General features: G+C 59.5%; 3 protein-coding genes across 9 annotated transcripts; all 3 read right to left on the reverse strand.

Annotated features, from left to right (window-relative positions):
• On the reverse strand, positions 52-8,148 carry EPN3 (epsin 3). Of its 4 annotated transcripts, none has more exons than XM_021414900.1 (10): positions 7,999-8,148; positions 5,122-5,747; positions 4,706-4,824; positions 3,476-3,559; positions 3,080-3,187; positions 2,864-2,948; positions 2,357-2,644; positions 1,549-1,659; positions 1,073-1,294; positions 52-976 (listed from the first exon to the last, which is right to left on the reverse strand). In XM_021414900.1, the coding sequence occupies exons 2-10, from the start codon at positions 5,690-5,692 to the stop codon at positions 672-674; spliced, it is 1,893 nt and encodes a 630-aa protein (XP_021270575.1). In that variant the 5' UTR covers positions 5,693-5,747; positions 7,999-8,148; the 3' UTR covers positions 52-671. The 4 variants fall into 4 exon arrangements, with proteins under 4 accessions (XP_021270575.1, XP_021270576.1, XP_021270577.1 ...); XM_021414901.1 differs by lacking the exon at positions 7,999-8,148 and adding an exon at positions 6,931-7,294; XM_021414902.1 differs by lacking the exon at positions 3,476-3,559.
• On the reverse strand, positions 8,674-22,614 carry MYCBPAP (MYCBP associated protein). Of its 3 annotated transcripts, none has more exons than XM_021414896.1 (19): positions 22,366-22,614; positions 21,907-22,025; positions 20,953-21,118; positions 20,765-20,868; positions 20,105-20,279; positions 19,680-19,795; positions 19,040-19,190; positions 18,634-18,749; positions 17,954-18,054; positions 17,221-17,329; positions 16,704-16,893; positions 16,012-16,199; positions 15,377-15,523; positions 14,916-15,200; positions 13,992-14,113; positions 13,155-13,270; positions 12,485-12,630; positions 12,130-12,309; positions 8,676-9,741 (listed from the first exon to the last, which is right to left on the reverse strand). In XM_021414896.1, exons 1-19 carry the CDS (start codon positions 22,469-22,471, stop codon positions 9,526-9,528), a joined length of 2,853 nt encoding a protein of 950 aa, XP_021270571.1. In that variant the 5' UTR covers positions 22,472-22,614; the 3' UTR covers positions 8,676-9,525. The 3 variants fall into 3 exon arrangements, with proteins under 3 accessions (XP_021270573.1, XP_021270571.1, XP_021270570.1); XM_021414895.1 differs by having other exon boundaries at positions 17,221-17,332; XM_021414898.1 differs by lacking the exons at positions 21,907-22,025; positions 22,366-22,614 and adding an exon at positions 21,446-21,888 and having other exon boundaries at positions 8,674-9,741; positions 17,221-17,332.
• RSAD1 (radical S-adenosyl methionine domain containing 1) lies at positions 22,673-24,784 on the reverse strand. 2 transcript variants are annotated; one of them, XM_021414914.1, is made up of 9 exons: positions 24,624-24,784; positions 24,275-24,408; positions 24,003-24,207; positions 23,567-23,932; positions 23,432-23,495; positions 23,199-23,346; positions 23,081-23,135; positions 22,914-23,017; positions 22,673-22,849 (listed from the first exon to the last, which is right to left on the reverse strand). In XM_021414914.1, the coding sequence occupies exons 1-9, from the start codon at positions 24,771-24,773 to the stop codon at positions 22,726-22,728; spliced, it is 1,350 nt and encodes a 449-aa protein (XP_021270589.1). In that variant the 5' UTR covers positions 24,774-24,784; the 3' UTR covers positions 22,673-22,725. The 2 variants fall into 2 exon arrangements, with proteins under 2 accessions (XP_021270589.1, XP_021270588.1); XM_021414913.1 differs by having other exon boundaries at positions 22,914-23,135.

Consider the following 24,866-nt stretch of genomic DNA (forward strand, 5'->3'; position numbering starts at 1 on the left):
CCGCCCCGCGCGGGGAGGAGGGAACGCCCCGGGAAGGAGGCGGCACGCGGCTTCCGTTCCAGTACTTTATTGTTGCGGTCAGTTCACGGTTCCCGGTGCCGGTACGGCCGCCGCGGCTCCGGGCCCGGAGCGGCGCCGCCGCGCGGAGCAGTGCAGCCGGGTGCAGGCGCTGAAGCGCTAACGTCACGCCCGCCTCCCCCCGAGCCCCCCCCCCACCCCGAGCCGCGCTGCCTCCGGCACCGGGCGCTGCTCCCCGTGGGGCTGAGGGCCCGGCCCGGGCTCTGCACGGGGTCCGGGGGCGCGGGGGTCCGTGACGGGGACGCAGCCGGGGCCAACCCGGGCTGGAGAGCGGGGACGCGGTGCCCAAGCGGAGAAACATCCAGAGCGGGGAGAGCGCGATCCAGGCGGGAGCCCCCGGGCGAGGGCAGCGCGTTAGGGGGGAACAGAGCGTTTCCAGGGAAGAGGAGCGAACGGGAGGCAGCTCTCCGTCCGCCCCAGCCCCGTACTGAGGCGCCGTGCTCAGAGCGGGCGGTCCCGAAGCCGCGGCCCGCGGTCCCTCGGGGCACGGCCCCGGCTCGTGCCGGCGTCCCCGGCGGCGTGCGCGGGGAAGGGAGCGCCGGGAGAACGGCCGGGAAGGGGCGAGAGCTGCGCGTGCTGCCGGCCCGCAGCGCTCAGAGGAAAGGGTTGAGCCCGCCCTGCGAGGCCGGGGGGGCCGGGGGGCCGCTCAGCGGCAGCAGAGGCTGCGGCAAAGCGCCGGGCAGCTCGGGGAACGGCCCGGCCCCCGCCTGCGGGAAGGCACTGGCGGAGGCGGGCAGGGCGGCGGGGACGCTGCTGAGCGGCAGCGGCAGCGAGGTGCTGTACGTCATGGCGTTGGCGGGCAGGCCGGGCACCGGGGAGCCGGTCCGCATCTGGTTGAGCGTGGGCTTGGGCTGCTCGGCCAGGCTGAAGGGGTTGGTGGGGGACGGCGTGCTCAGGCCTGCGGGAAGACACGCGGAGCGTCAGGGCGGCCGCTGAGCCCTCGGCCCCGCGCCCCGCTCCCACCCCGCGGCTCGGCCCCGGCCCCGGCCCCTACCCGAGAGGAAGGGGTTGCGCGTCTTGGCGGCCTGCGGCGGTGCCACCAGCGAGTCCAGGTTGACCAGCGAGGAGGCGGCGGGGCCGAGGAAGGCCTCGGGGGTTTTACAGTCCTTCCGCTCCTTGCAGGATTCGGGCAGCGAGTCCGCCAGGTTAGCGAGGTCAAAGCTCTTCGCCGCGTCCTGCTTGGGGCCGGGGAACAGGTCGCCGAAGGGGTCCAGCTCTGCGGCGGGGGAGAGGGCTGCGTCAGCAAGGCTGCGGGGGTACGGCCGCGAGCAGGCCCGGGGAGCGGGCACTGAAGACATCCCCTTGTCACCCCACAGGCTGCGGTGCGCACGCGGGACAACCTTGGGCCACGCCAGCGAGGAGCCATGCACAAACGGGGGAGCAGCTCCCGGCTGGCCATGGAACCACCAGCAGGGACAGGGACGGAGGAACGTCACCGCCTGCCCGCACCGGCCCTGTGCCCCCGCTTACCGGCGGGGCTGCTGGACTTCGCCGAGGAGGGCGGCTGTGAACGCTCCGGCTCCGGCTGCTCAGCTGCCTCGGGTTGTTTTGCAAACAGGTCGAAAGCATCCCCCCCTGAAGCTGGGGGGAAGAGGTGAGACTCGAGGAGGGGAGCAAGGGGTGGGAGGGGTGCAGGGCTGCAGTCGGTGCACGCGCCAGCCCAGAGAGACAGGGATGGGCCAGAGCAGGAGCTTGGTCTTGAGCGGAAAACGCCCCCAGGCAGCACAGCCAGGAGGGAAAATGCACGAGGTGATGGTTTAAAGACCAGCGCTTACACCCAGGTCTGGTTATGCTCTTGCTCCTAAGGACCAGAAGTCTGGGCAACTCCCTGTGCATTGTGGGCAGTGGACAAGGGACTGCTGCGAGGTGGGAGGAAGTAGCCAAGGAGGAAGCGAGAGCAGCACCAGGCTCAGAAATGCAGGTTGCTCGTATAAACAGCCCCCATCTGCAGCGCAGCACCTGCAGACACCAACCGTCCTGTCTCGGTCTGTTCTGAGGGGGGCAAAGCCCATAGGTATCACGAGGGGACATCACCCCACTGCAAGAGCACTCCTCTGGGAGGGCTTCACTGACTGTGCTACATTAATTACAGCAGCCTGGCTAGCTTGCACTAGAACTGAAAGGTTCCCTGAAGTCTTCAGCATGCCAAGGAGCGAGAGGAGGTCCTGCGGGAGGGCAGAGCTGGCTGCAGGAGAAGGGGGGGGCACCTGCGATGTCAGGGCCAGCCAGCATAGCGTGTGGTCCCTAGCAAAACCCTGTCACCACCCAAGCTGCTTACCAGGGTTAGGCTCAGCCACAGCAGCCCAAGGGTCAGCGGCCGGCGTAGCGCCGGAGCCCTGGGCCGGTGGGGACGTGGTTGTCCAAGGGTCTGCAGGGGAGAAGCCAGACGAGGCGGGTGCTTTCCCCCATGGATCAGCAGAGGTGGGGGGGAAATCCCAGGGCCCAGCAGCGGTTTGCTGGGATGTGGCGCTCGCCTGGGGCACGGGCTCCCCGCTGCTGGCTAGCACTGGCACCCAGGGGTCTGCTGTGCCAGTCCAGGCTGCTGGCTCCGCTTTGGGTTTCATATCTGAAAAGAGAAAGGAGACCACAGATAAGAGAATGCCACATATCAGGGATGCGCTTGGGGACTGTGGATTCCCACCAGCATCATCACCCAGATATGCAAAGGACAGGGCAGTGAAGGGAGGAGAGGCCAAAGGTCTTTGTTGTGGAACATTTGGGAACTGGGCAGGGACAGAGGTGGGGAGAGGACTGTGCCGCCGCCCCAAGCTTCAGCAGCCCCCACCTGGCATATCCCATGGGTCAGCAGATGTGTGGCTGGAAGGGGCTGGTGCCGGCCCAAATATATCTGCCAGCTCCAGGATAGAGGACTGTGAACAGAAAGGGAATAAAGAAGTGAGAGGAGCCCAGGGCAGACTTGAGAGCCCAGCCCAGGGCCACAGCATCACTAGCATCACTTAGGAGGCTGCATGTGCAGTCATCTGGGCCCCTGGTGCTTCACCTGGCTTTTCTTCATCTTATCCTCTTCCTCCTCTTCCTCCCCACCTTGGGCAGTCTCCTCCAAGGCTCTCTGCAGCAGGGAGTTCTCCCCTTGCCACGCCCTCACCTCCTGCAGGAACAAGGGACAGGGCTGTGGGCATCAGCAGCCCCACAGCAAGAGCCTTCTCCAGGAGACAGACCCAGCGCAGGAGCTGCCACCGCATCCCCCAGAAGTCCCAGCGTCCGAGCAGAGGGCTCCTCCGGGCCGAGCCCTCCGGGAGAGCGCACAGCGAGCAGCCCCACGGCAGTGAAAGCAAAGCGAGCGCGAGAGTGCTGCCGGCAGCGGGGCCACTGCACGAGGCAGAGAGAAGCCCAAGTGCAAGAGATGGGAGCGCCCAGGGCTGCAGGGCACAGGTACCTTCTCATGCTCCTCTTTGCTCAGCGCGAGCGCTAGCTGCAATTGCCTTTCTTCATCTGTACTGGAAATTGGAGGAAGTGGCTTCTGCCAACAGAGGAAATGGGGTGAAATTTCAGCTGGACCTCCGCTTGCAGAGCGGCTTGGTGGTTGCCATCCTCGCCGCCAGCGCCCTGCGGCCCCTCACCTGCCTCGCGCATGCCCGCAGCTTGCTGCAGAGCCCAGCGCTGGGAGCCCTGAGCAACCCGGGCTCAGGGTCTGCCCCATACAGAAGCTCACAGCCAAGGCAGCTCTTGGGGAGGGTTCATCCCCGTAGCGCCATGGCAGCCCTGATCGCCGCCCCGTGATGCTCATCCGTGGGGGTGTGCGTGCGTGCACGGCTGTACACGCGTGCGGGAATGTGCACAGCCCAGGTGGTCTCCAACAGGCAGTGCTTTCAAGAGCATGTTCCTACAGCAGAATGTGGAAGCTATAAATACTGCATTTCCAGGACAGAAATAGGGATACACACATGCTGTTCAGTCTCCAAAAGAGCCACCAGGCAGGGGAAGCGGGCAGTGCTAAGTGCTGTGCCAGAAGTATGTCTCCTAGTCCAGCAGGACTGAGGACACGGTGCTGTCTGCCCAAGGACGCTGCCCACGTGTGGGGACGCCCGCTGGCGACTGCGTCCTTTGTGTGCCCGGCCGTCCCCGTGTGCTCCACACAGACTGTGCCAGCCAGCGGCAATCTCAGCCGGCGTGCAGATAATCTGTCCCCAAGGAAACGGGGCCATGGAGCAGACAGCAGAGGGGATGGGCCTGGAGGAGGCTTTGCAGTTGAGGCCACGGCTTGTTGGCTGCCCACATCCCTGCTCACCTCCTCCTGCTTGAAAGGAGCAGCCATGGGCAGAGGCAGCTCGTCCCCTGCACAAACGGCCTCTGACAAAGGCGACACAAATGAGTGACCTAGGACCAGAAGCCCTCGGTGGAAGTCAGCCAGGTTTGGTGAATGAAGAAGGACCGCCCCCCCCCCACCCCCCCATTCCAGGCCACCCCAGGGTCCAGGAGAAGTGCACGTGCCTGTGTCTCAACCATGGTGCTGCCTCCATGCCTGCTGTGATTGGGATGCAGGCACAGTGTGAGCAGCCCAGTGCAGTTGCGGGTCAGTGCACAGGCCTCGGGCAGCCCCAAGCCAGCCCTTCTCCATAATGGCCAAACCCCTGGGTACGGGGCAGGCCCCGCCCCACCGCCCTACCTTCTCAGCCTCCTCCCGACTCATGGCCAGGGCAAGCTGCAGCTGCAGCTCCTCCTCACCCGTCGTCTGGGGACGTGCTTGCTCCAGGTCGGAGGCAAACCGGGGGGACGAGGAAGATGCTAGGAGAGAAAAGAAGAGCAGGTGAAGAAGCGGCACTGGGACTTTGGGGAGCAGCTCAGCCACCTGTCAGCCTCCCCCAACCCCATCCACCTCTGCAGCTCCAGAATGTGGTCTCCCAAAGGGACGTACCCTGGCATAAATGCTTACAATCTCAAATGAGCCACGGGTTTATGGCTGCATGCTGCAGCTGCGCATCGCCATCACCTCCCAGAAAGTGGAGGGAGCGATGGGCACCGGGTGGGTGCAGCGAACCCAGCGCAGCCTCCTCCCCACCAGCCCCCCAGGGCAGGACTCACAGTTGAAGGAGGAGGGTGAGCCCCGTGTCCGGCCGTAGTCGTCCCCATAGGGCGATGCACGGCGGCCGTAGGTGGACTGGTGGCTGCCGCTGCCCATGCCCTCGAGGGCCATGCGCTCCTTTGTCTGCAGCGCGTGCGCCCGCTCCTGCTTCAGCCGCTCCTCGTCCTTCAGCAGCGCCATCACCTGCTTCACCTTCTCCCGGATGTTGATGCCCTGGTCCTTGCCGTCACGGTCCACGTACTGGAAGTCCTTCAGCGTCTGGATGGTGTAAAGGTTCTCCCGGCACTGGTGGGTCACCTTCTCGGAGCCGGTTTTGATGAGGTAGTCCAGCAGGGTGAGGGCTTTGTACACGTGGCGCCAGTTCTTGCCGCTGTCGTTCAGCCGTCGCCAGATCATACCCATGACCTCAGCAAAGGCCACCGTGTTGAAGGTGAGGTCCGCGATCTCCGACATCAGGGAGCTGGGGGGCCCCCAGGGGTCATTGGAGGTGGCCTCTCGCACCTTGATCTCCGCCTCTGAGTAGTTATGCACGATGTTCTTCACCTGCCGGCGCAGGGCCGAGGTGGTCATCTTTGCGCGGTGCCCAGGACCCGCTGACTGCGGGCGCTCACGGTCTCACCGGTGTCTGCAGGGGGGAATGGGGACACCTCAGCACCGCTCCAGGCACCAGAGCCCCGTCCCAAAGCACCTCGGGCACTTCTCAAGGTGGAAGTGCCCACTGCCACGGAGTGAGCTGCTCGTGCTCACCAAAAGCAGGCGGGATGCAGGATGGGAAAGAATCGTACAGAAAACCAATACCTAGCACTGCAGAGCTGCCAAGAGATTTGGCTTCAGATTCAGCAACATTTGGATGAGCTTTCACCAGGCGCTTCTGCTGCTAGAAGCACCCACCTGAAAATGGCAGCTCCCTCCTCCAGCCCCATGCTGCCTCCAGGCCCCAGCCCCACGCAGCCCCCAGCACTGCCCGCAGCCCTAGTGTGGTTTCCAGGCTCCCAGTGCTGCCCAGAATGCACCACACAAAAACCAACCCCAGCATGACCCTGAGCCTGCCCTGACCTACCGGCACCTGCAGCCACCTGGGTCATTTCTCTGAGTAAACGTGGCCATTTTGTTCCTGAGAAGGAACCACAGGGTCCCCACCTCAGAGCGCTATCCTCCAGCAAACGGCAGATAACAGAAAGCCTTCTCAAAACCCCAGGTCATGCCTGAGCCTCCTCTGCACCTGGGAGGCTGCTGCTGCAACGTGGCAGCGAGGCTCCTGGTGACCTGCACCGGTATGGCTTTCAGCAGTGCCCCGGAGGCACCCTGTCCCTGCCGGCTGTCACCGAGGATCCTTCCCGTGTCAGCACCAGGAGCTGCCCCGGTCCCTCCCTGCTGGGAAGTGCCCTTCCCTCGCGGGCTGGGCGAGGAGGCTGCAAAACCATGTGGCTGTGCTGAGCCCGCTCCTCCTGGCCCCATTACAGCTCTGTTCCCTGCTCCACGCTTGCCTGACCCCTCAGCCGCCGGGTGACAGAGCACCACGATCCCCATCTGATCCCTGGGATCAGCAAAGCCAAGAGGCAGGGGCTGCCGGCAGCAGGCTGGAGCCCCACACGCATCCACACCAAAACTCACCGGCAGTTCTGCGATAAGCTGGCGGGCCCGGCCTATCTCCCCAGCACAGCTGCACACACAGAGCAATAACCAGCGCCCGTCCCAACGCCCGCCTGGGTCACCAGCACCTCCCCGCACCGCGGCCGCCAGCACTGGGCTCTCCCGGCTCCAGACACCGCGGAGCTGCACCGGGGCCGTGCCCACGAGCCACGCACCCACACAACCGGTCCGGCACCTCCAGCCCCGCAGCTCCGCTGCTGCCGTCCCCGTGAGTCAGACCCCGGCTCTGCCACGCTCGCGGGCGGCTGAAGTTTCTCTCCCGACACTTCCCGGCCCCGATTCCCTTCCGCAGAGCTGCTGGCAGCGCGGCCTTTGGATCCCGCTCGCCTGGCGCGGGAACGCTTCGAGCCGAGGGCGGTGGTGCGGCAAAGTCCTCCAGGACTTGGACCTGCACTGTGCTTTCTGCCAACGCTCAGGGAGAGATAAAGCCGCGCCGCCGGCCCAGCAAAGCCCAGTGCTCTGGTGCAGGACGTCCCCTCCTGCCACCAACAGGTCCCAGGGCCTGGCACGGCCCCAGCGCCACGGGATCGGGCTGGGAACCTGGGCCAGGTAGACCTGGCCGACCTTCCTGAGAGATCTGCATGGGAAGAGATGGAGATGGGGCTGGGATGGGGGTGGAAGAGCGCGGCCCCGGCAGAAGCGCTGCAAAGAAGAGAAGGTTTTGTCCGGCACAGCGTCCACCAGAATATAAAGGCAGTGAAATAGAAGCTGTGCGGAGATAAGGCGGCAGCGCATATGGAATTACTGCAGTGACCTTGAGCTCGGGGCTGCCAGGTGGGAGAAGGACGCTGGGGCCGGGGACAGGTCCCCATCGCTGCGTCCCGGCACAGGGACTGCGGAGGTGAAGCAGAGGTGGGGGAATGCGGCCGGGGGTGGAAGGGAGGGGGGAAAAGGGAGCGGGGAGGAAGGGGACAGCGAGGGGAGAAGGAGGAAAGGGCAGAGGGGGAAGCGAGCCGGGGAGGCCGGGGAACATGGCAGGGAGCGGGGAGGAAGGGAAGGCTTCGCTTAATCTTTAATCAGGTGCAGGGCCGGGAAGAGCGGCGCACGAAATGGAGGGAGCGGCCCGGCCCGGCCCCGAGCTCCGGGAGCCCGTAGGGGACCGCAGCCACCCCCGGTGCCGGCGGCACTCCGGGAACCGCGGGCCCGGCCCTCCGCCACCCGCGGAGCTCCCGCGTCCAGAACCTTCCTCCCTCCGTCCCCCCGCCCTTCCTCCCCCCGCTTACCTACGCGGAGCGCGGCCCCGCCGTGCCGCCGCCGTTCCCCCGGTGCCGGTGGGAGCGCTGGAGGCGGCCGCAGCCCTCCCGCTGCCCGCCGCGCGCCGCCGACCCGCCGGGCTGGCTGGGCAGGTCCGGCCGCGCAGCCTTAACCCCTTCGGGGCCGCCCGAGCCCCGGCCCGGCCCCCGCCGGCCCCGGGCAGCCGCGCTCAGCCCCCCCCGGTGCGCTGCGGGCCGCGGGGATGCGGCGCCGAGCCCCTGCCCGCCGCATGCGGGAGGCGGGGATGCTGGAATGCTCCGTCACTGCCCCTCCTGGCAGCCAGCCAGGCGCTGCTCGCTTCTTGCTTTTTTTTTTTTTTCTCCCATTATTTTTAGACAGAGAGCCGCCATCCCCGCGCTCGGATGTGCTCCGAATGATGCTGCCCCTTCTCCCCCCCCGCCCAGCAATGCAGCTCCCGCGCTGGTACCCAAGGCCGCCGCGCAATCCGAGTTCATTGCAATTTCTGCCCGGATCTAAATTTGGAGCGGATTCTTCTCCTGCCCCGAGCAGCTCCCGGAGCCCGGCTGGGGGAGAGGGAGGCATCAGATGACATTACAAAATAAGTCGTGTCTCTCGATCGCTTCAGTGCCACCCCCGCTCTCCCGGCCTCTGCCTTCCATTTTAATCAGCGACAGGCCTTCAAGTATTATGGATATATATAATCTCTTTAATGTCGCTGACATTTTCCATAATAGGAAGCTTTCCTGGGTGCTGGGGCATTCTGGAGGGGGTCTGCCTTTATCGCAGCGCACATGGTGCACAGCAGAGACGCAGCTCGCCCCGGGCGCTGAGGCTGCTGCCCTGGGTGGCACGGAGAGGACAGCGGAGCCACGTGCTGCCGGGGGCTGCGCACACCGCGTTAGCTGGCTCTCCCAGCAGGGTTTGGCTGCACGAGCTGAATGCGCATCAAGCATCACAGCGCTTCCAGCACCCAAACCCTCCTCCAGGTCAACCCGGACGAGTCAGCCCGAGCAGGAAGGCTTCCCACAAGGCGCTGCCCGGCCCCTGGCTCTTCTGTCGGCCCTGTCCCTGCTCCCCACGCAGAAGCCGCAACTTGTGGCCCTTCAAGCCCTGCTCCAGCACAGGGTTTGCTGGGTGGGCTGCAGCCCCCGCTGCAGGCAGTGGCGAGCCCTGGGGCAGGCTGGCTGCTCTGCAGCTGTGGAGCCCCTGGAAAGGCGCGGTGCTTTCCCGCAATCCTCCTTCCCAGCTCCTCAATCAGTCACGGTGTCACCAGGCCCCACGAGTGCAGATTTTGGTTTGCAGCTCACACAGGCAGGAAGGTCACTCACCTCGGTGTCACAGCGAACTGTACAAATGATTAACACCAACACAAACAGCGCGGGCCGGGCCTGCTGCTAGGCCTCACACGGCGGGGACACGGCCCTCGCAGCACAGGACTGCCCACATCTTCCATCCAAAGACAGACAAACAGCTCAGCAGGGGTACGTGTTTCTAAGAATGCCCTTTGGAAAGCAGCTCTAATTTCACATTTCCAGTCATGGAACTTGCACAAATCGGTGTGAAAGACAAGAACGGAGCTGGCTGGGGGATGCCTGCAGCACCCAGCCCTTGGCCCGGCCATGCATTGTCCCCAGGAAGGTCCCCGTGCAAGGCTGCAGGAGCAGCACCAGCATCACACAGAGTTCCACCTTTGTGTTCCTTCTCCTTTGCAGAAATGTCACACCAGCAGCCCTGTGCCACCTGGCTCCTCCCTGGGAAGGGGAAGAGAGAACAGCACGTGATGTTCTCCCCTGCTCTGCCATTCAAAGGCAATTCCCCACTATCTGTTTATCAACAAGCTTTGCAGCAAGCAGAGATGGAGGTGGGCCTGGTTTCTCTAGGCTGGATTGGAGGCGTGGGTCCTGGGGATGGGCTTTCCCATCTTCTAGGGTGAGACCACCCAATACAAGCAGTGCTGTCTGTGAGACGACCACGACATCTCTGTTACGTGCAGACTCCCTCCTGTCTAGAAAACAGATGGCTCGAGCTGTGTGAGCTGGGCATACTCACAGGCTGATAATGATCTCCAGGAAGGCAGGAGCTATTGTCAGAGTCTGTGAGACACACCCCAACTTCGGGCCTTTTTCCTTCTAATTCTCAAAATGTTGCTGAAATCCTCACTGCAGTAATGCTGAGCAGAGACATTCCCTTTGTGGTTCAGTGCCCACAGAAGGGGCTCCTTCCTTCCACAGAAGCCAAAGTGCTTCTCCTCACCCTGCTAAGGGAAAGGTCTCGGAACACGAAGGGCTGCACTTAACATAGCGCTGCCGGGAGCCGAGGGGAAGATTAGCAGCTCCCCCAGAGACATGAGTTAAAAGGAGAAACAAAAAGAAAGCACCTCTGCAGAGGGAAGAGTTCTGCACTACGCGTGGCAGCGTGGTTCCCCATGTAAACCAGCACTGCCGGAGGCGCACAAGCCTGGTGTAACCGTGCAGCAATGTGCAGAATCTGGAACAGTCACGCTTAGCACGGATATGCATCTGCTGTCTAAGAACCTCAAAGGTATCATGAACCTAAATTAATAATCCACACTGATGTCATTTCTTCACAGAGCCAAAGCCTCCCTGGGGAATGCTGTCCGGCTGCTCGAGCAGGAAGGCAGCACTGCACCGCCACACGGCGCCTGGCAATGGGACACCTGCGCGCAGCCCTGCCTTGGAAACCTGTGTGCCCCGTCAACCTAACCCCGCTGCACGGCCCCCAGCTGTAAGGACGGCTGTGTTCCCAGAGAACGCTCCAGCCCAGCCGTGATGCACGAGGAAGCCTGGTCAGAAAGAGGTGACGGGCACCCGCAGGCTGGTGGAGGCAGGAAGGGCGGCTCCAGCGCAGGCCCAACCCTGCTCTCTGTAGTTGTAGCACAAATTTCCTCATTTCAATTCAAGAGTGATGAGTCTTGGAAGTAAACAAGTAAGAGCTGACTCCGAATTGGGCACGGATTCATTAACTGGATAGCAAGAGATAGCTAGATCAGCATAAGAAATAGGCACGTATCCAAGAAGGGGTGAGGTGGAAGTGTGCATTTTCACAGAGATGCTGCCCCAGAGCCCCTGCTGTCAGGAAGACCTGCAAGGAGACGGGACAAGCAGCCAGGACCACGATCAGAAGCAAGAGGGATTTTCCTAAGCTACAGTTCTGGTACCTGGGCCCATGAGTACAAGGAGCAGCCTCTGCTCGCTTGCTAGACAACACAGATTGAAGAACAGAGAATAACACAACTCTTGAGCTGACTGGCACCTTCAAGTTCTTCCTCCTTAGCAGGAATGCCAGTGTTTTCTAGACGTTATGGTTTCTGAGGCTACAACGCCTCTTGATTTGTCTCTTCCTAGCAAGTGAGCACCTGTGGCACTAACAGATGATCTCGGGACAGTCTCACAGCACAGCACGTCAGGAAAGAGGCACTGCAGGATTTGTAACCGCTTCATCCCTTCAGAAAGAAGAACATCCACTTGTGCAAACACGGCTATTTCTTTATTTACTAAGCCTATTTCTAGTTCCAAAGGGCTTCACTCTCCCACTTTAGAGCACTGTTTTTTTGTTCTAGCTCTTCAAATAAAGAAACCATCTTGCTCACCATTGAATCCAACAGCCCATAAACCTGCAGCAAAAATTAACAGAAGACGCCTGCAGTGAAAATGAGTGATGAAATCCTGATGGCAAGACAGACAGAACAGAGAGATGGGTTCTAACATGGGAGTGTAGAAGCGTACAGGCACGCACACAACCACATGAAAGTGGCTGTGTGCTCACAGATCCTAGCTCTAGTAATAGCTTTTCTGGCTATGAAGTGTGTTTAACATTATCTGAGATACAATTAATTCTGCTGTTCCCTCAAGAGTCTGCAAGCATGTGAAAGACATCCCAGATAGAAATCCCGCACGTGGCTGTGTGATGGCTGGATTGATGTTAACAGGTTCCAGGCCGGAATCGAGGACATCTTACCTTGCATCTCACGCTTACCTTGCTATAGAATTGCAGACACACATATGTCAGCTTTTTAGTTTAACAAAATGCTTACTCAACTCTCTAGCTAAGCCTCAGGGTCAGTTTATAAGCAAAGAACAAAAGCCAGAAATGAAGGCACAAACTTTGGCCGGACTCACTTCGACATAAAGTTTCTCCTGGTACATCGCCCCAAGAATAGGGTCCACCTGCTCCTGAGGAGGCTCGATGGTGTCTGTAGCTACAGCTCCTGCAGGCTGTGCTACCTCTTTCTCTGCTGAGCCCAAAGATTTCAGCTTCTTCTTCTCTTTTACTTTTGACTTTCTGCTGCTTGGGCGTTCCTATTCAAGGGACAGGGTTGGGAAAAAAGAAGTGACACAGCTCAGAACCGTTCAGACCGTACAGCACACGCCACGGACTGGAAATCAGCTCCAACTCGGGATGCGCAGCCTCACAAGGCACCGTGCTGTCTGCAGAACACGATGCCCTGTTTCCCACAGGCATCCCAGCACGCACCTCTTTCTCTTTTCCAGCTGTCTTCGTTGTTCTTTTTTTGTCTTCTTTATCCTTACCACCAACCGATGTTCTCTCTTCTCTTCTCCCCGTTGTTTTGTCGCCTTCTCCTCCTTTTATAGGTTGCTTTTCTTCCTTCTTGCTTTCTTCTTAGGGGAAGAAAGAACTAATCCCAGTTTCCTAAAAGCAACACTTTTACACCCAGAAAGACAGACCCACTGCACTCAGGGAGCGTAAACACAGTATTTTCACAATGTATTTTCCTCTTCTTATTGATCTGAGCTATACTGCACTGAAAAGCAACAGCTTTGAAGAGCACTTTGTTTAAATAAGGAACCAACAGGTCTCAAACATTCATCAGAATAAAGTCTATAAACCTAAAGCTAAAAATGAGAGAATTTTTTGGTCTGGTCAGTGTGAAAATCAGCACTAAAATGCAGCAAAATTAAAGTACTTATTTCCTATATTTTCCTCCCTCTGCGTGCATTTTTTTTAAACAGCAAACCTCAGAACACAATTACTGTATCACACACCGCTGCTCTCTCTGATGCATCTTCTTATAAAAGCTTTGGGGGGAAACTGAGGAAGTTGCCATTTCAGCTGAAATTCAGCCAGTTCTTTGGCTTGCCAGCAGTCCCCGGCATCTGCCTGCAGTGCTGAAGCCACCACTTACCTCCTCCCTCAGGAAGAACATCCATGCAGGTGTCCCTCTCAGGCAAGCCAAGCTGGGACCTCAGCCTCAGAGAGTGACTCGCCAGCCCATCTACTGCTTCACGCCACAGCTGGAGACTGAGAAAAGCATCAGAAACAGAAGGGAGACAGTACAGCAAGTGGGCATTTCGGGGTGGAAAGGGCCACCGTGTTTTACCCTATGCCCAGGCCTGAAGGCACCTTACAGCTAGGAGCTGCTCTGTCCAACTAAACCAAGGAAATGGCACCTAACATCTAGAAATCCGCACAGAGGGAAACTGCATTGCTTCCCCTGGCTGAGAACCTCCCGAGGTCAATGGTTTGCAAATCAACGGACTCACACGGACCCATAAATACTACTGTGAAACTAGGCCTCCTGCTATTCAACATAGCACGCTGGTAAATCAGCACCCATCTCTGTTCCAGGAGGAACCTGCCTCCTTCTAATTTAGAAGCAACTGGCAGCTGTTGATATGCCACAGTGAATGACAGAGCACAGAACAGAGAATAAAGTTATCTGGTAAAAGGGTACAGAAAATTACCCGAAGATTTCATCAACATATCCTAGAATAATCTCGCCAGAAATAACCCTGCATACTCCCCAAAATTACAGGAATATTCTAAACTTATCTCCAGAAAGAAACGGCATTTGGATCTTAGATAGCTGCTACAATTAGCCTATAAGAAAGCAGGGCACAAAAAAAGACTTCTAGACCTCACATAATTATATGCACTCTGAATCACAACACTTGCAACAGAGCATGCTAAGCTGCTGATCACACGAGACATTTACAAGCTTTACCCTGCAAAGGCAACACACCAGGTTTGATGCAGAAGGTCTGACTGAGTTGCTCTCTGCTCAGCACAGAGCTCCAGCGCTGCCTTGTTGAGCTGGGTCAGTGCTTCTTCTCGCTGCTCCTCCTGGGGGATCGTCTTCAGAGCCTGATGTGAGACAAAGGACAGCTTCTCAGTCCTCCTTCCCAGCCCTCTGGACCCCAAATTCACCAGAGCACACTGCGGCTCTCTTCCTGGATGCCAGTCTGAAACCACTTGGCACTGGGCACTTCCACACCCAGACACAGCCTGAGATTTGGCCCAACGCGCATGAGTGACCCATGCTCCCCAGATGTCCCAGTTAGACCCACCCACAGCAGGTCCCTCCACAACTGGGGGGACAGGATTCCAGCACGTCAGAAGGCCTCCTGACAGCAGAGAACTCTTCTAACAGCAGAGAAGCAGCTGAGAGGTTTCCAAGAGAGCAATGTAGAAAAACCGTGTGGACAGAATCCCAACCACTCTTGCTTTCATCTGGGGAGGTCTGTGTTCTATCCACAGCCTGTTGTGACTGCCCCTTAGTGCTCTGGTGAATAGAAGGACTCTCCACGGAGAAGAGCCCTCGGGGAAGCCACAGGAGGCTGTGGGATCGGCCAGCCTCCCCATTCAGTTCTGAGATGACAGAAAGCTAACAGGGGAAGAGCTTAAAATATCCATCGCATTGTCTGGTTCTCTGTTCTTCTGCACACAACAGCCCCCACGGCCTCTCTCGGGGATTTCTTTACAAGAACACTGAGGGTGCAGTCAGCAGAACTGCAGTGCTTCTCTGTAACACACACCGTAAATCACCTCTAACTCAGAGAGCGCTGGAAGCAAACCTCTGGGTGGGCTCACACCGGGGTATGCCAGGCTGTGAGGAAACGGAACCACCACTGGGTTGTCACTGCGCTGGAGGGAACAGGGTGAGCACCTGCTTCAAGTCCTCGAATGAGAAGTTCCATGGTGAGGGGCCGCGTTCTTCCTCCCCCACGTTTGTCACTTGACTCGGAGTCACTTCAAGCGTGTTCGTCCAGCCCGAGACCTCTGTAGTGCTGCTCTGAGCGGAGAGAGCCTCCAGGACGCTCTCCCGGGACCCCCCGTCCTCCAGAGCGCTGTCCTGGTCGGAGGGCACCTCCTCCCCGCAGCCTGAAGGAGCAGTCACGTGCCGTCTCCATAGGTCATGCAGCTGCTCTACCACTTGATGCTGATAATGCAACTTCGATAACAGAGAAAGGGTAAATAGTGAAATGAGTTACAGCTGTCCTCTACAAACCCAACTGTTACAGCCACCGTGGCGGGTACGGCAGCCTCCCAGACGCCCCGCGCGCGCAGCCCCGCAGCTTCCCCTTCCCTGCTATCTCAGCGGCGCAGCCACCGAACCGCAAACCTCACCTTGGGATTCCTCCTGTGGAACAACTCCTCCTCTGTCACGTAGGCATCCACGGGAGACGGGGTGCGCTCTGGGGTCCGAATTCGGACAAGAAGGTCCCTCAGAGTCTCCTCCACAATAGCAGCACCCTCCCGAGCAGCCAGGCCAGCCTGCGGCAGCGCAGCACAACGCATCTGAGTCCCCACTCCAGATACAAATACACCAGCAAATCCACACCCACACTAGTAACTACACGCGTTAAGCAGGATTACAAGGACAAGAATAACAGTAAACCCCACTCAACTAAGCAGTGTAATTTTCAATTTACTACCTAATATCATACTGTATGATACACGACGCTATTCCCACTAACTAAGGGAGTTCACTACAAATAGAAAATTCATTTTTGAAGGAGCCCCTGCGTACAGTTTAGGCAGCACAATCACATCTTTATTAACAACATTACAATGCGCTGCAGGATTCCTCCATTTTATTCAGCAGACCTGCTTACGTACGTACAGATGTTCGGAAAATAACTATCTCGCTCTCAGCCTTAATTGCATAGCAATAAAAATACCGTGTCTTCCACTCCCTCCCTTGTCCTCTATTTGCATATTAAGTTCAAAGCTCACATTTACCCAGTTACACGCCTGGTTACCTCCAGTTTTTCTCTGAGGTCAGCCAATTTATCCTCACACACAGCAATTCCCCAAAGGGTCACCTGCAGCAGAGCTCCTCCTAATAACAGAGGATGCGTCCTGAACTCCCAGGACTCGCTGAAAATGCCTGCTCTCTCAGACTTGAAAAGGAAAAAAAACTTTCTAGTTTCTCCAGGCAGAATTACACCTGAAATGAGAGAAAACGTATCGGTCTGTAAGAAACCACCTGGTTAACCCAGCTCTTTTCCACCCCCACTGAGCACCCTCAGCTCTTCAGGAGACCCTCTCTTAGCCTGGCTGGTTAGCACACCCCATCCAACTATGTTTCTTCTTCCGGATTTACTCCAGTCACCGTGTTACTGAACTGGTATTACTCCCACTGCACGCTTCCTTGACAGCGAACTCAGCACCCTCTCTGGTAGATGATGCCCTGTTTGCCATCAGAAGGTGATTCACTTCTCAGTATTCCACCCATCTACCTTCAGAGTAGGAGCAACCTTCTTTCCTTAAAGTCCCCCGAGAGGGACCTGCCTCGCACACCTAGTTCGGGGTGAGTCAGCGCTGACACCGGGCGGCTTGCTAAGAACCACCCAGGGCTCGCTCTGCCATGAGTCACAGCACCCCAGATAACTCCTGGCTATTTGCTCTATGGTCTATGCACAAAGGTCTCAGAGATCAGCAGTTCTCATACCTGGTCTGGCATCAAAGTAAAAACACCGCATCCGCATCCTCGTGGTTTCTCTGGAAGGGATCTGCTGCAGAACCCTCCTCCAGTTATACCAGACAGCAGCTGTGCCATCATTGCTCACTGTCAGGAAGCTTTCAGCTTTCTCACCAGCCACAGTCTCAAAAGTGAGCCTGGCAGCAATGCCAACTTCATCCTAAAAGGAAAAAGAGAAGGACAAAGATAATTTCTACTCCATCTTGCCAGAAGCCAGACTGCAAACAAGGGGCTGAACCTCCATGGGGGAACTTTTAGGGCAGGTCCAAGGAAGTGGCTATTACACAGAGGGCTCCTGGGAATCGGAGCTCCACACCACAGAGCAGTCACTTCTGTTTCTAGAACTCTCTGGAGCAAATGTGGGGACACCACGATGTTCAGAACAAATCCTCCATTCTCCATCCTGAGCGTGACACTCATTGTACAGCTGGGACTTGGGAACTCAAGCAAGCTCAGTCCAACTAAACAATAAGAAGCACACAATTACCCTGCAAGAAGCGATGCAGTTGATCCAACGTGCAGGCTGGCCACAGAAGACTAAAGATGGACCCAGTACTGTTTCTGGAACCACACTGAGATGGTCCTTTAAGGAGTCGCTGCTAAAGAAAACAACAGTGTTTCTGTGGAGTGAAACTCATTTTCAGAGGTGGGAGAAGCTGTGCTGATTTATGAGACCCCGTAAGAAATCATCCCGACCAATGCTTTTCCACACAGCTCTCTCTTTACAGAGCTCTGCAGCTGTGGTTAACAAACTCCAGCTAGAGACTTGTCACTGACATGGAGGACAGGACAATAAAGAGAAGAATGACACCTGCCTAAGGAAGGCTGAGGGTACGTGAGTGAAGCAAAGGAAAGGTCCCAGGGTGCCTGCTACAGATGGACAGGGCAGGGCAAAGAGGCAAATTAACGATGGAAGCAAAGGGACAACCAGATGGAGATGGATCAGAGCAGCGCCCACCCGGCCCAGAGCCACACGGAGGGAACATTGCAGGACAGGCCTCAAAACCTTTTCCGATTCTTGCTCCTCTGTCATTCGGCCCCAGGGCAGAAAGGAAACGCCTGATTCCCAGATCTGGTGACTTTCATATCAGAACATGCCTTCTACCGCGCCCCTTCGGAGACCCCTCTCTGCTCTGGATAAGAACAGCTCAGGAGATCCCTACAGACTGATGGTGTGTGCCCTAAATTCTTTATTGCTGCCATTTTCATTCAAAACTTACGAGGTCTCAGAATCTTCAAAACTGGTGGAAGATGGAACAGACTGTGTTGAGACAGACGTGGAAGGCTGCCCTTTACCGATCACCTCCAGGCCATCCAGATCCTGGACATACAGGAAAGTGACCAACTCGTAACTTCTCTTTTTATATAGAAAATAAGCCAAATACTGGACAAATGTAGCAACTGAATCAAGTAAAGTGAAGTTCAGCTATCTCACTTCTACAAGAGCTTCTAGACATATCCAACAAACATCTGAGAGAGAGAGCAAGGAACTACTCTGAGCCTCATAGCAATCCTAGGATGGGCTAACTGCCTTCAGACCTTGGATGCAAACCTTCCACATGGGTAAACCTGTCTTCCTTTTGCTGTAAGGCACATATAAGTCCTACACCAGTATTTGGTCTTCTTCTTGCTCTTCTTGGTCTTAGTAGCTGCAAGCTGCTGGCTCAGGGTCCCATTCTGAAGCCCCTAGCCCAGTCCACGAATCGCACAGACAGGCCAGACATCTCCTTCATGGCTGTGGCCCTCTGGCAACGTGGAAACCTCCAAGACAAGTGCTGCAGAGCTAAGCTTTAGGTTCCTAGTGCTTTTCCAGATTCAGTTTTTAGCTATTTTGCGTTACCCTAAGGCACTTTACAAGAGATGAGGGATGTAAAGAACATCCTTGCTGCTCTAGACTTACTGGCTTGTGAAAATCTAATTCCTCTAGGATAGATTTTAGCTCCTGCCGCCGACGTTTCAGGAAAAGACTCTTATCCCAGGTTAGACGGAAAGGGATCCTCTTTGGAGGCTTCACACCTGTGGAAACACCCATACAAGAGCTCACCATCTACTCACCCACTTGCCTACGTACATTTCACTCAGCCCTGCGAATACGAGCTTCACTGCACCCAGGGTGTGCCACAGCAATTACAGCAGCGCAGCACTCGTGTAGCAGCCTGTGCTTCCCCTGTGCTTACTGGAGGCCCAACCGAAGGAGACTGGGAAGCAGCTTGTGCTGCAGCTGCTGGACGGACCGCGATAACGTGAGCCTCTGTCCTACGGGGAGCGCCAACCTCATCCTGCTGCTCCCTCCACACTTCTCTTACCCGTTTCCATCTGAATCGTGTGGGGCTTCCCCACATGAGTGACTGGCTCTGGGCAGCCCTGTTCTCTCCGTGTCAGTGTCATTGTCAGGCCGGTCAGCTCATCTCCGATGCGCTCGGGCTGGCTCCAGAACTCGCTTCCTGCGCGGTAGCCCTAGGGGGAAACAAGGCTCCAAGCAACACCCTCAGAGATGCGCAGTGCCATAAATGAAAAAAAAAAAAAAAAAAGCAAAAGACACTCCCATAATTCTCCTGACTTACCCATACACCCTCTCCATGGAACTCCCTAAAACTCAAACTATCAGATTTCTGGCACTGGGACAATTGTGGCACATCCCCAGTGCCATGCCCACGGCACGTCTGTCTGGGAAGAGCCAAGAAACAGCCCACCCCTTGTACAGCAGCCTGCTGGAAGGAGCCAAAGCAGCCACCACTTTCCCATGACTAGCCCAGGCAGCACAGTTCATGTTTTCATTTTCAAAATCACTGAGAGCTCTGCTTGCATACTAGGCTGAAGGACTCAGTGGGAAGGACTTTGGTAAGTACCGAAGGCAGATCTGCGCGGGTGTGATTCGCAGCACCAGTACCTAAGCTCTTTCACAAGAACACAGCAATCAGGACGCAAAGGAAGTGGGGCTCTCACCTTTCCAGGAAACAGTGCAGGGAGACTACGGTCAATGAGGTCACGTTCTTCCTGGATTTGTCTGTAATCCTCTGAGATGCTCATCAGCAACTCGTTCTCTGGCTTCTGAAGAATTTCTGTAGAGGAATATGAAAGGTGCTGCACTTCTCCTGGGCCCATCCTTTACTGTTTTCAAATTACTATTTCAATAATACCATCCCCATCAAGTCTACTGTGCTTCCGCAGCCAGAACCAGCAGCTCACCCCGCAGGGCCACCACGGGCACTAGCACCCACAGCACGGGGAGCCTGGAGAGCACTGGGGAAGGCGGCAGCGACAACAGGACTGACCCTGGTTGGCTCTGGCCATTACTGTGTGTTGTGGAGCCATCAAACAGCCCCAGGTGCAGGCAGAATTTCACAGAAAAGGGTCTCGGATCCTCTCACCTCCTAGATACCTCTCCTGCTTCTTCCTGATTGCCATATTACGGTGCCAGTTCTGCAGAGCTTTGTGCTCTGACGGTGGGGTCTGATGAAACTTTCTCCTTGTCTCTCCTCCATGTTCCTCTTTTAATACGGCTGCAGTGACGTGTTTATGAGGAACCTCAATAAAATCTGCTATCTGAAAAGAAATGAAACAATAAAACGGATCTCACAATGCACGCACTGCCAACGCAACAAAAAATGGAAGATGGGAGGAGAATAGAATCCTTCAGACTGGCAGTACCTTTGCCTGACCACTCGGAGAGGTACAAAGATGGGGCACTAAGAACACACTCAGAAACAATGGAAAGATTTGGCCAAGTAACTGGACTCAAGCAACGACATTACTGCAGCCCCAGCTCCTCCCACGCCAGCCTGATGCCATCAGCAGAAGAGCAAACGGAAGAGGAAGCCTCTGTAAGTCTTCCCTGCACGACCTTCGCCTGCACGTGGGACCTCAAAACCTGCTGGTGCAGTTTCTCTGGAGGCAAGCCCTCCCCACGGAGTATGATGAGGAAGGGAAAACCACACCCCAAGCCTGACCTGTTCTTGATAGGTGCTGAAAAAATTAAGACGTGTTTTACACGTCACATTCACATCAGGAAAAGCATTTTTATAACCCACCTGAGCGTTTCCTCTGGCCAAGGCTTCCATCCTGAACTCCTGGAGACTTCCCAAAACATGATGAGGAAGAATTTCTTCACAGCCCTCACCCACCAGTGTTGGTCCTACAACAAAGACACCAAACCCCAGGAAAGGTCCCTAAATCTAGGCTTGACAAAACCAAAAATCAAAGGTAAAATGAAGCTTACCCCCAGCAGAGAAACACAGTGGTTCGCGGGGTGTCCTCGGGAAAGCCGGACGTGCTACCAGCAGACAAGTTTTCTTTTTGGTCTCTCTGGGTTGGTATTTCCGAACGAGGAATTTCCTCCTAACTGGAATTCTCCCAGCATCGTGGGGCAGGCGCGGAGCACGGAGCTGCAGGAAACACGCAGTCACCAGGCAATTAGCCACGCACCGACTTACCTTCATTCCTCCTGACCCCCCGGGACACACAGGGAGGTCCTACCAGCACAGCTGCTCCTCCTCACAGAGGCACGCTGCACAGAATCCCCGAATCACTCGGGTTGGAAGAGCCCTCTGAGGCCATCCAGCCCCACTCAGCCCAACCCACCCCCCCGACCACGTCCCTCAGTGCCACGTCTCTGGGTGCTCAGCACCCCAGGGGGGATCCCCCGCTCCCTGTGCAGCCTGTGCCGGTGCATCGCTGCTGTATGGGAGAAGAAATTGTTCCTGATGCCCAACCTGCACCTCCCCAGTGCAATGCGAGGCCGCTGCTCTTTGTTTCATCTGACTGTGGAGATGCCTGTTTGGTTACTGCCTCGCACCTCTTGACTCCACGTGATAACTGGGGCAGGGAAAGGAGTTTAAACTGCTTTCCCAATACTTTCGTACTGTGCCACTTGATGTCAAACGTTCCCATTGGGGCAGCGCGACCCGAGCTGTGCTCATCGCGCCTCGGGGACGCGGGCAGCTCACGAGGGCAGAGCCGAGCGCTCTGATAACGCGGAGCTGAAGCACCGCGCCGGGAGCAGCCCGTTCCGCTGAGGAACCGCGCAACTCCCGGACAGCGCGGGGCAAAGGGAACGAGAACGGAGCTCGGACCGCGGGTTTGGGTTTAAATACGCGCACGGGAGCCTCTGCTAAACGTGCACCGCGGGACCCGTTCGGCGAAGGCAGCTTTTCCTATCAGGACAAACACGCACTTTTTCCAGGTCCTCCAACTGAATGGCGAGCGCTCGGACATCGCCTCCCCGCAGCGGGCACAGCGCGGGGCGCGGCTCTGCGGGAGCGGCGCGGAGCTCCCGGGCCTTTTCCTTCGGCTCTGAAACGCAGCAGGAGGAGCGGCCTGAGCGCCCGGGAGCCGCCCCGCCCCGCGTGGGGAGCACAGACGGGACGGGAGGAGAACGGCGGTGCCCGCGGGGCGCCCTGAGCCGCACCCAGCACCGCACAGCACCGCTCCGCACCGCACCCAGCACCGCACTGCACACAGCTCCGCACCCAGCGCTCAGCACCCCGAGCCGCGGCCCGCACCGCGCCGGGCGGGGGAACAGCGCGGGCCGCTCCTCGCTTTATCCTTGGCTGCAACCAGCCCGGCTCGGGCCCTCCCCTCGATACGCCCAACGCGCGGCCCCCAGTTAAAAGAAGGGGACGGGGTCGGGTACCCGACGGGGACGGGGACGCGGCGCGGCTCCTCCCGCGGCCCTCCCGCTTCCGCGGCGCTCGACCCCCCGCCTGCATCCCTCGGCCCAGCGGCGCGCCCGGCGCCATGGCAACGCGGCGGGCACCACCGAGAGGCGCGCCTAGAGCGGCCCCCGCCGCCAGTACTCTATGGTGCCACCACGTGGGCCGCGCGCACGCGCCGACCGGAAGCGCGCCGACCCGCGAGCGCCGCCTGCCGGACCCGCCCAGCGCCCGCCGCGCGCTCCCTGACCCGCGCCGCTCATCGTTTCCTCAGCCCCACGCCTCACGGCCGGTGTCTCACGGCGTTTATTGCCCGCAGCCGACACCGCGGCCCCGAGGCCTCAGCGCGGGCCCTGTCCCCCGCCGTCTTCCTCCACCGTCTTCCAGCGGCGCCGCAGCTGGCACAGCAGCGCAGGCAGCAGCGAGTCCAGCAGGGGCAGCCCGGCGGGAGTGCAGCGCAGCGCCCTGTGCGGGCGGCACCTGAGCCCCGGCCCTCGCCGTGCCCGCAGCCCGCAGCCCCAGCACTCACCGCCCGTTCAGACGCAGCCAGCCCCGCTCCTGCAGCGCGCTCGCCTCCCCCGGCGCCCCGAACGCGGCCTCCAGGCTCAGGCTGGGGGAGAAGAGCCCCCAGCGCTGCGAGGGACCACCCGTCAGCGGCAGCTCCTCCTCACGGCGCCCGAGGCCGGCGGTGCTCACCTGCTGCGTGACGCCCTCATCCGTGCGCAGCCCCAGCGCCAGCACCTCCTGCAACCTGCGGGCACGGGGCTCGTGGGGCTGGGGGGCACGCGAAGGGCACCCCCCGCCCCGTACTCACAGCTCCAGTGGGCTCAGCGCCGCCCGCCGCCGGGTGCCATGCCCGCGGCTCCGCACCTCCCGCATCCAGGCGTCAGGGTGCGGTGTCTGCACGCGTGCCTCGCGCTGCCGGCCGCCCTCTCCCCACGGCACGAAGCGGCCGTGCGCCCCTGTAATGGTGCAGAGAGAGCGGAGGGGGTGCGGCGGGCGCACGTGGCCCCGTGCGCGGTCACCGGTGCCAGCCCCGGGGCTTACCTGGCCCCACGCCCACGTGCTGCTCGGCCCGCCAGTAGGAGAGGTTGTGGGTGCTGCGGGCGCCCTGCGGGACAGCGGCGTGGTGAGTGAGGAGGGGCTGCGCCCACCGTGGGGACACAAGGTGGGGGACCTCACCTTCCTGGCGAAATTGGAGACCTCGTACTGGTGGAAGCCGGCGGCCGCCAGCGTGGCGCGGGCGCTCAGGTACATGTCGGCCAGCAGCTCCTCGGGGGGCTCGGGCAGGGCCCCCCGCCGCACCTGGGCCTCCAGCGCCGTGCCCCGCTCCAGCGTCAGCTGGTACAGGGCCAAGTGGTCATCGCACAGCCCCAGCGCCGCCTCCAGGCCGCGCGCCCAGGCCTCGTGGCTCTGCCCCGGCAGCCCAAAGATGAGGTCGAGGGAGGTGCGGCCAGGGAAGAGCTTCCGCGCCGCCTCCGCCGCCGCCCGCGCCTCCGCCGCCGTGTGCTCCCGGCCCAGCAGCCGCAGCTCAGCATCGTCCAGTGACTGTGGATGGAGCGCGGTGGCAGCGGGGCTGCGTGGGGACAGAGGGATGGGACGGGGCGGCCGCTCTCACCTGGACGCCGAGGGACAAGCGGTTGACGCCGGCTGCCCTGAAGCCAGAGAGGCGTGCGGGGTCAGCGGAGCTGGGGTTGGCCTCCAGCGTCACCTCGGCTCCAGCGGAGAGATGAGCGACCTCCGCGGCCGCCTCCAGCACGGCAGCGATGGTGTGCGGGCTGGCCAGGCTGGGGGTGCCCCCGCCGAAGAAGACGGAGGTGACGCTGTGGGGAGGGCGGGGAGGCTGCAGGCGGCTGCTGAAGGGCCCCGGGCCCCAAGGCGGGCACCCACCTCCGCACGTGGCCGAGGCGCAGCAGGGTTTGTGCCTCCCGCACCAGGCAGGCGCGCACGGCCGCCTCGTCCACCGCCGGCACCACGTACTTGTTGAAGCTGCAGTAGGAGCAGCGCTTGCGGCAGTAGGGCCACTGCGGGCACAGGGCGTCCGTGGGGCTCAGGGCCATCACACAGAAGGGCCCGGCACGCGCAGCGCGTGGCCTCCCGGTGCCCGCCACCCGCAGCCCCGGGCGCTGCCCTTTGCGTGCACGCGGCCCTCGGCACCCGGCGCGTGCGCGGCAGCGGGACCCCACGTGGCCGAGCCTCCGCTGCCCGCGCGCACCCACCCCCGCGTCCCCACGCTCACGTGCACGTAGAGAGCGGCCGTCGCGTGCCCCGCCGGTTCGGGGCCGGGCTCCGAGGGCTCCGGGGCCGATCCCAGCCCCGCAGCGCGGCCCGCGCCCGTCCCGCGTGGCCGCACCGCCCCGAGCGCCGCGCGGAGGCCCCGCGCCGCCATGGCCCCGCGCTGCGGGCCCGGCCCCGCCCCCGTTCCGCCTCGGGTCGGCGCTGGGCCGCGGGGTTTCGTTTTCCCGGGGTCTTCTAGTGTTGT

Source organism: Numida meleagris, chromosome 17 (assembly GCF_002078875.1).
Source record: "Numida meleagris isolate 19003 breed g44 Domestic line chromosome 17, NumMel1.0, whole genome shotgun sequence".
NCBI lineage: Eukaryota > Metazoa > Chordata > Aves > Galliformes > Numididae > Numida > Numida meleagris.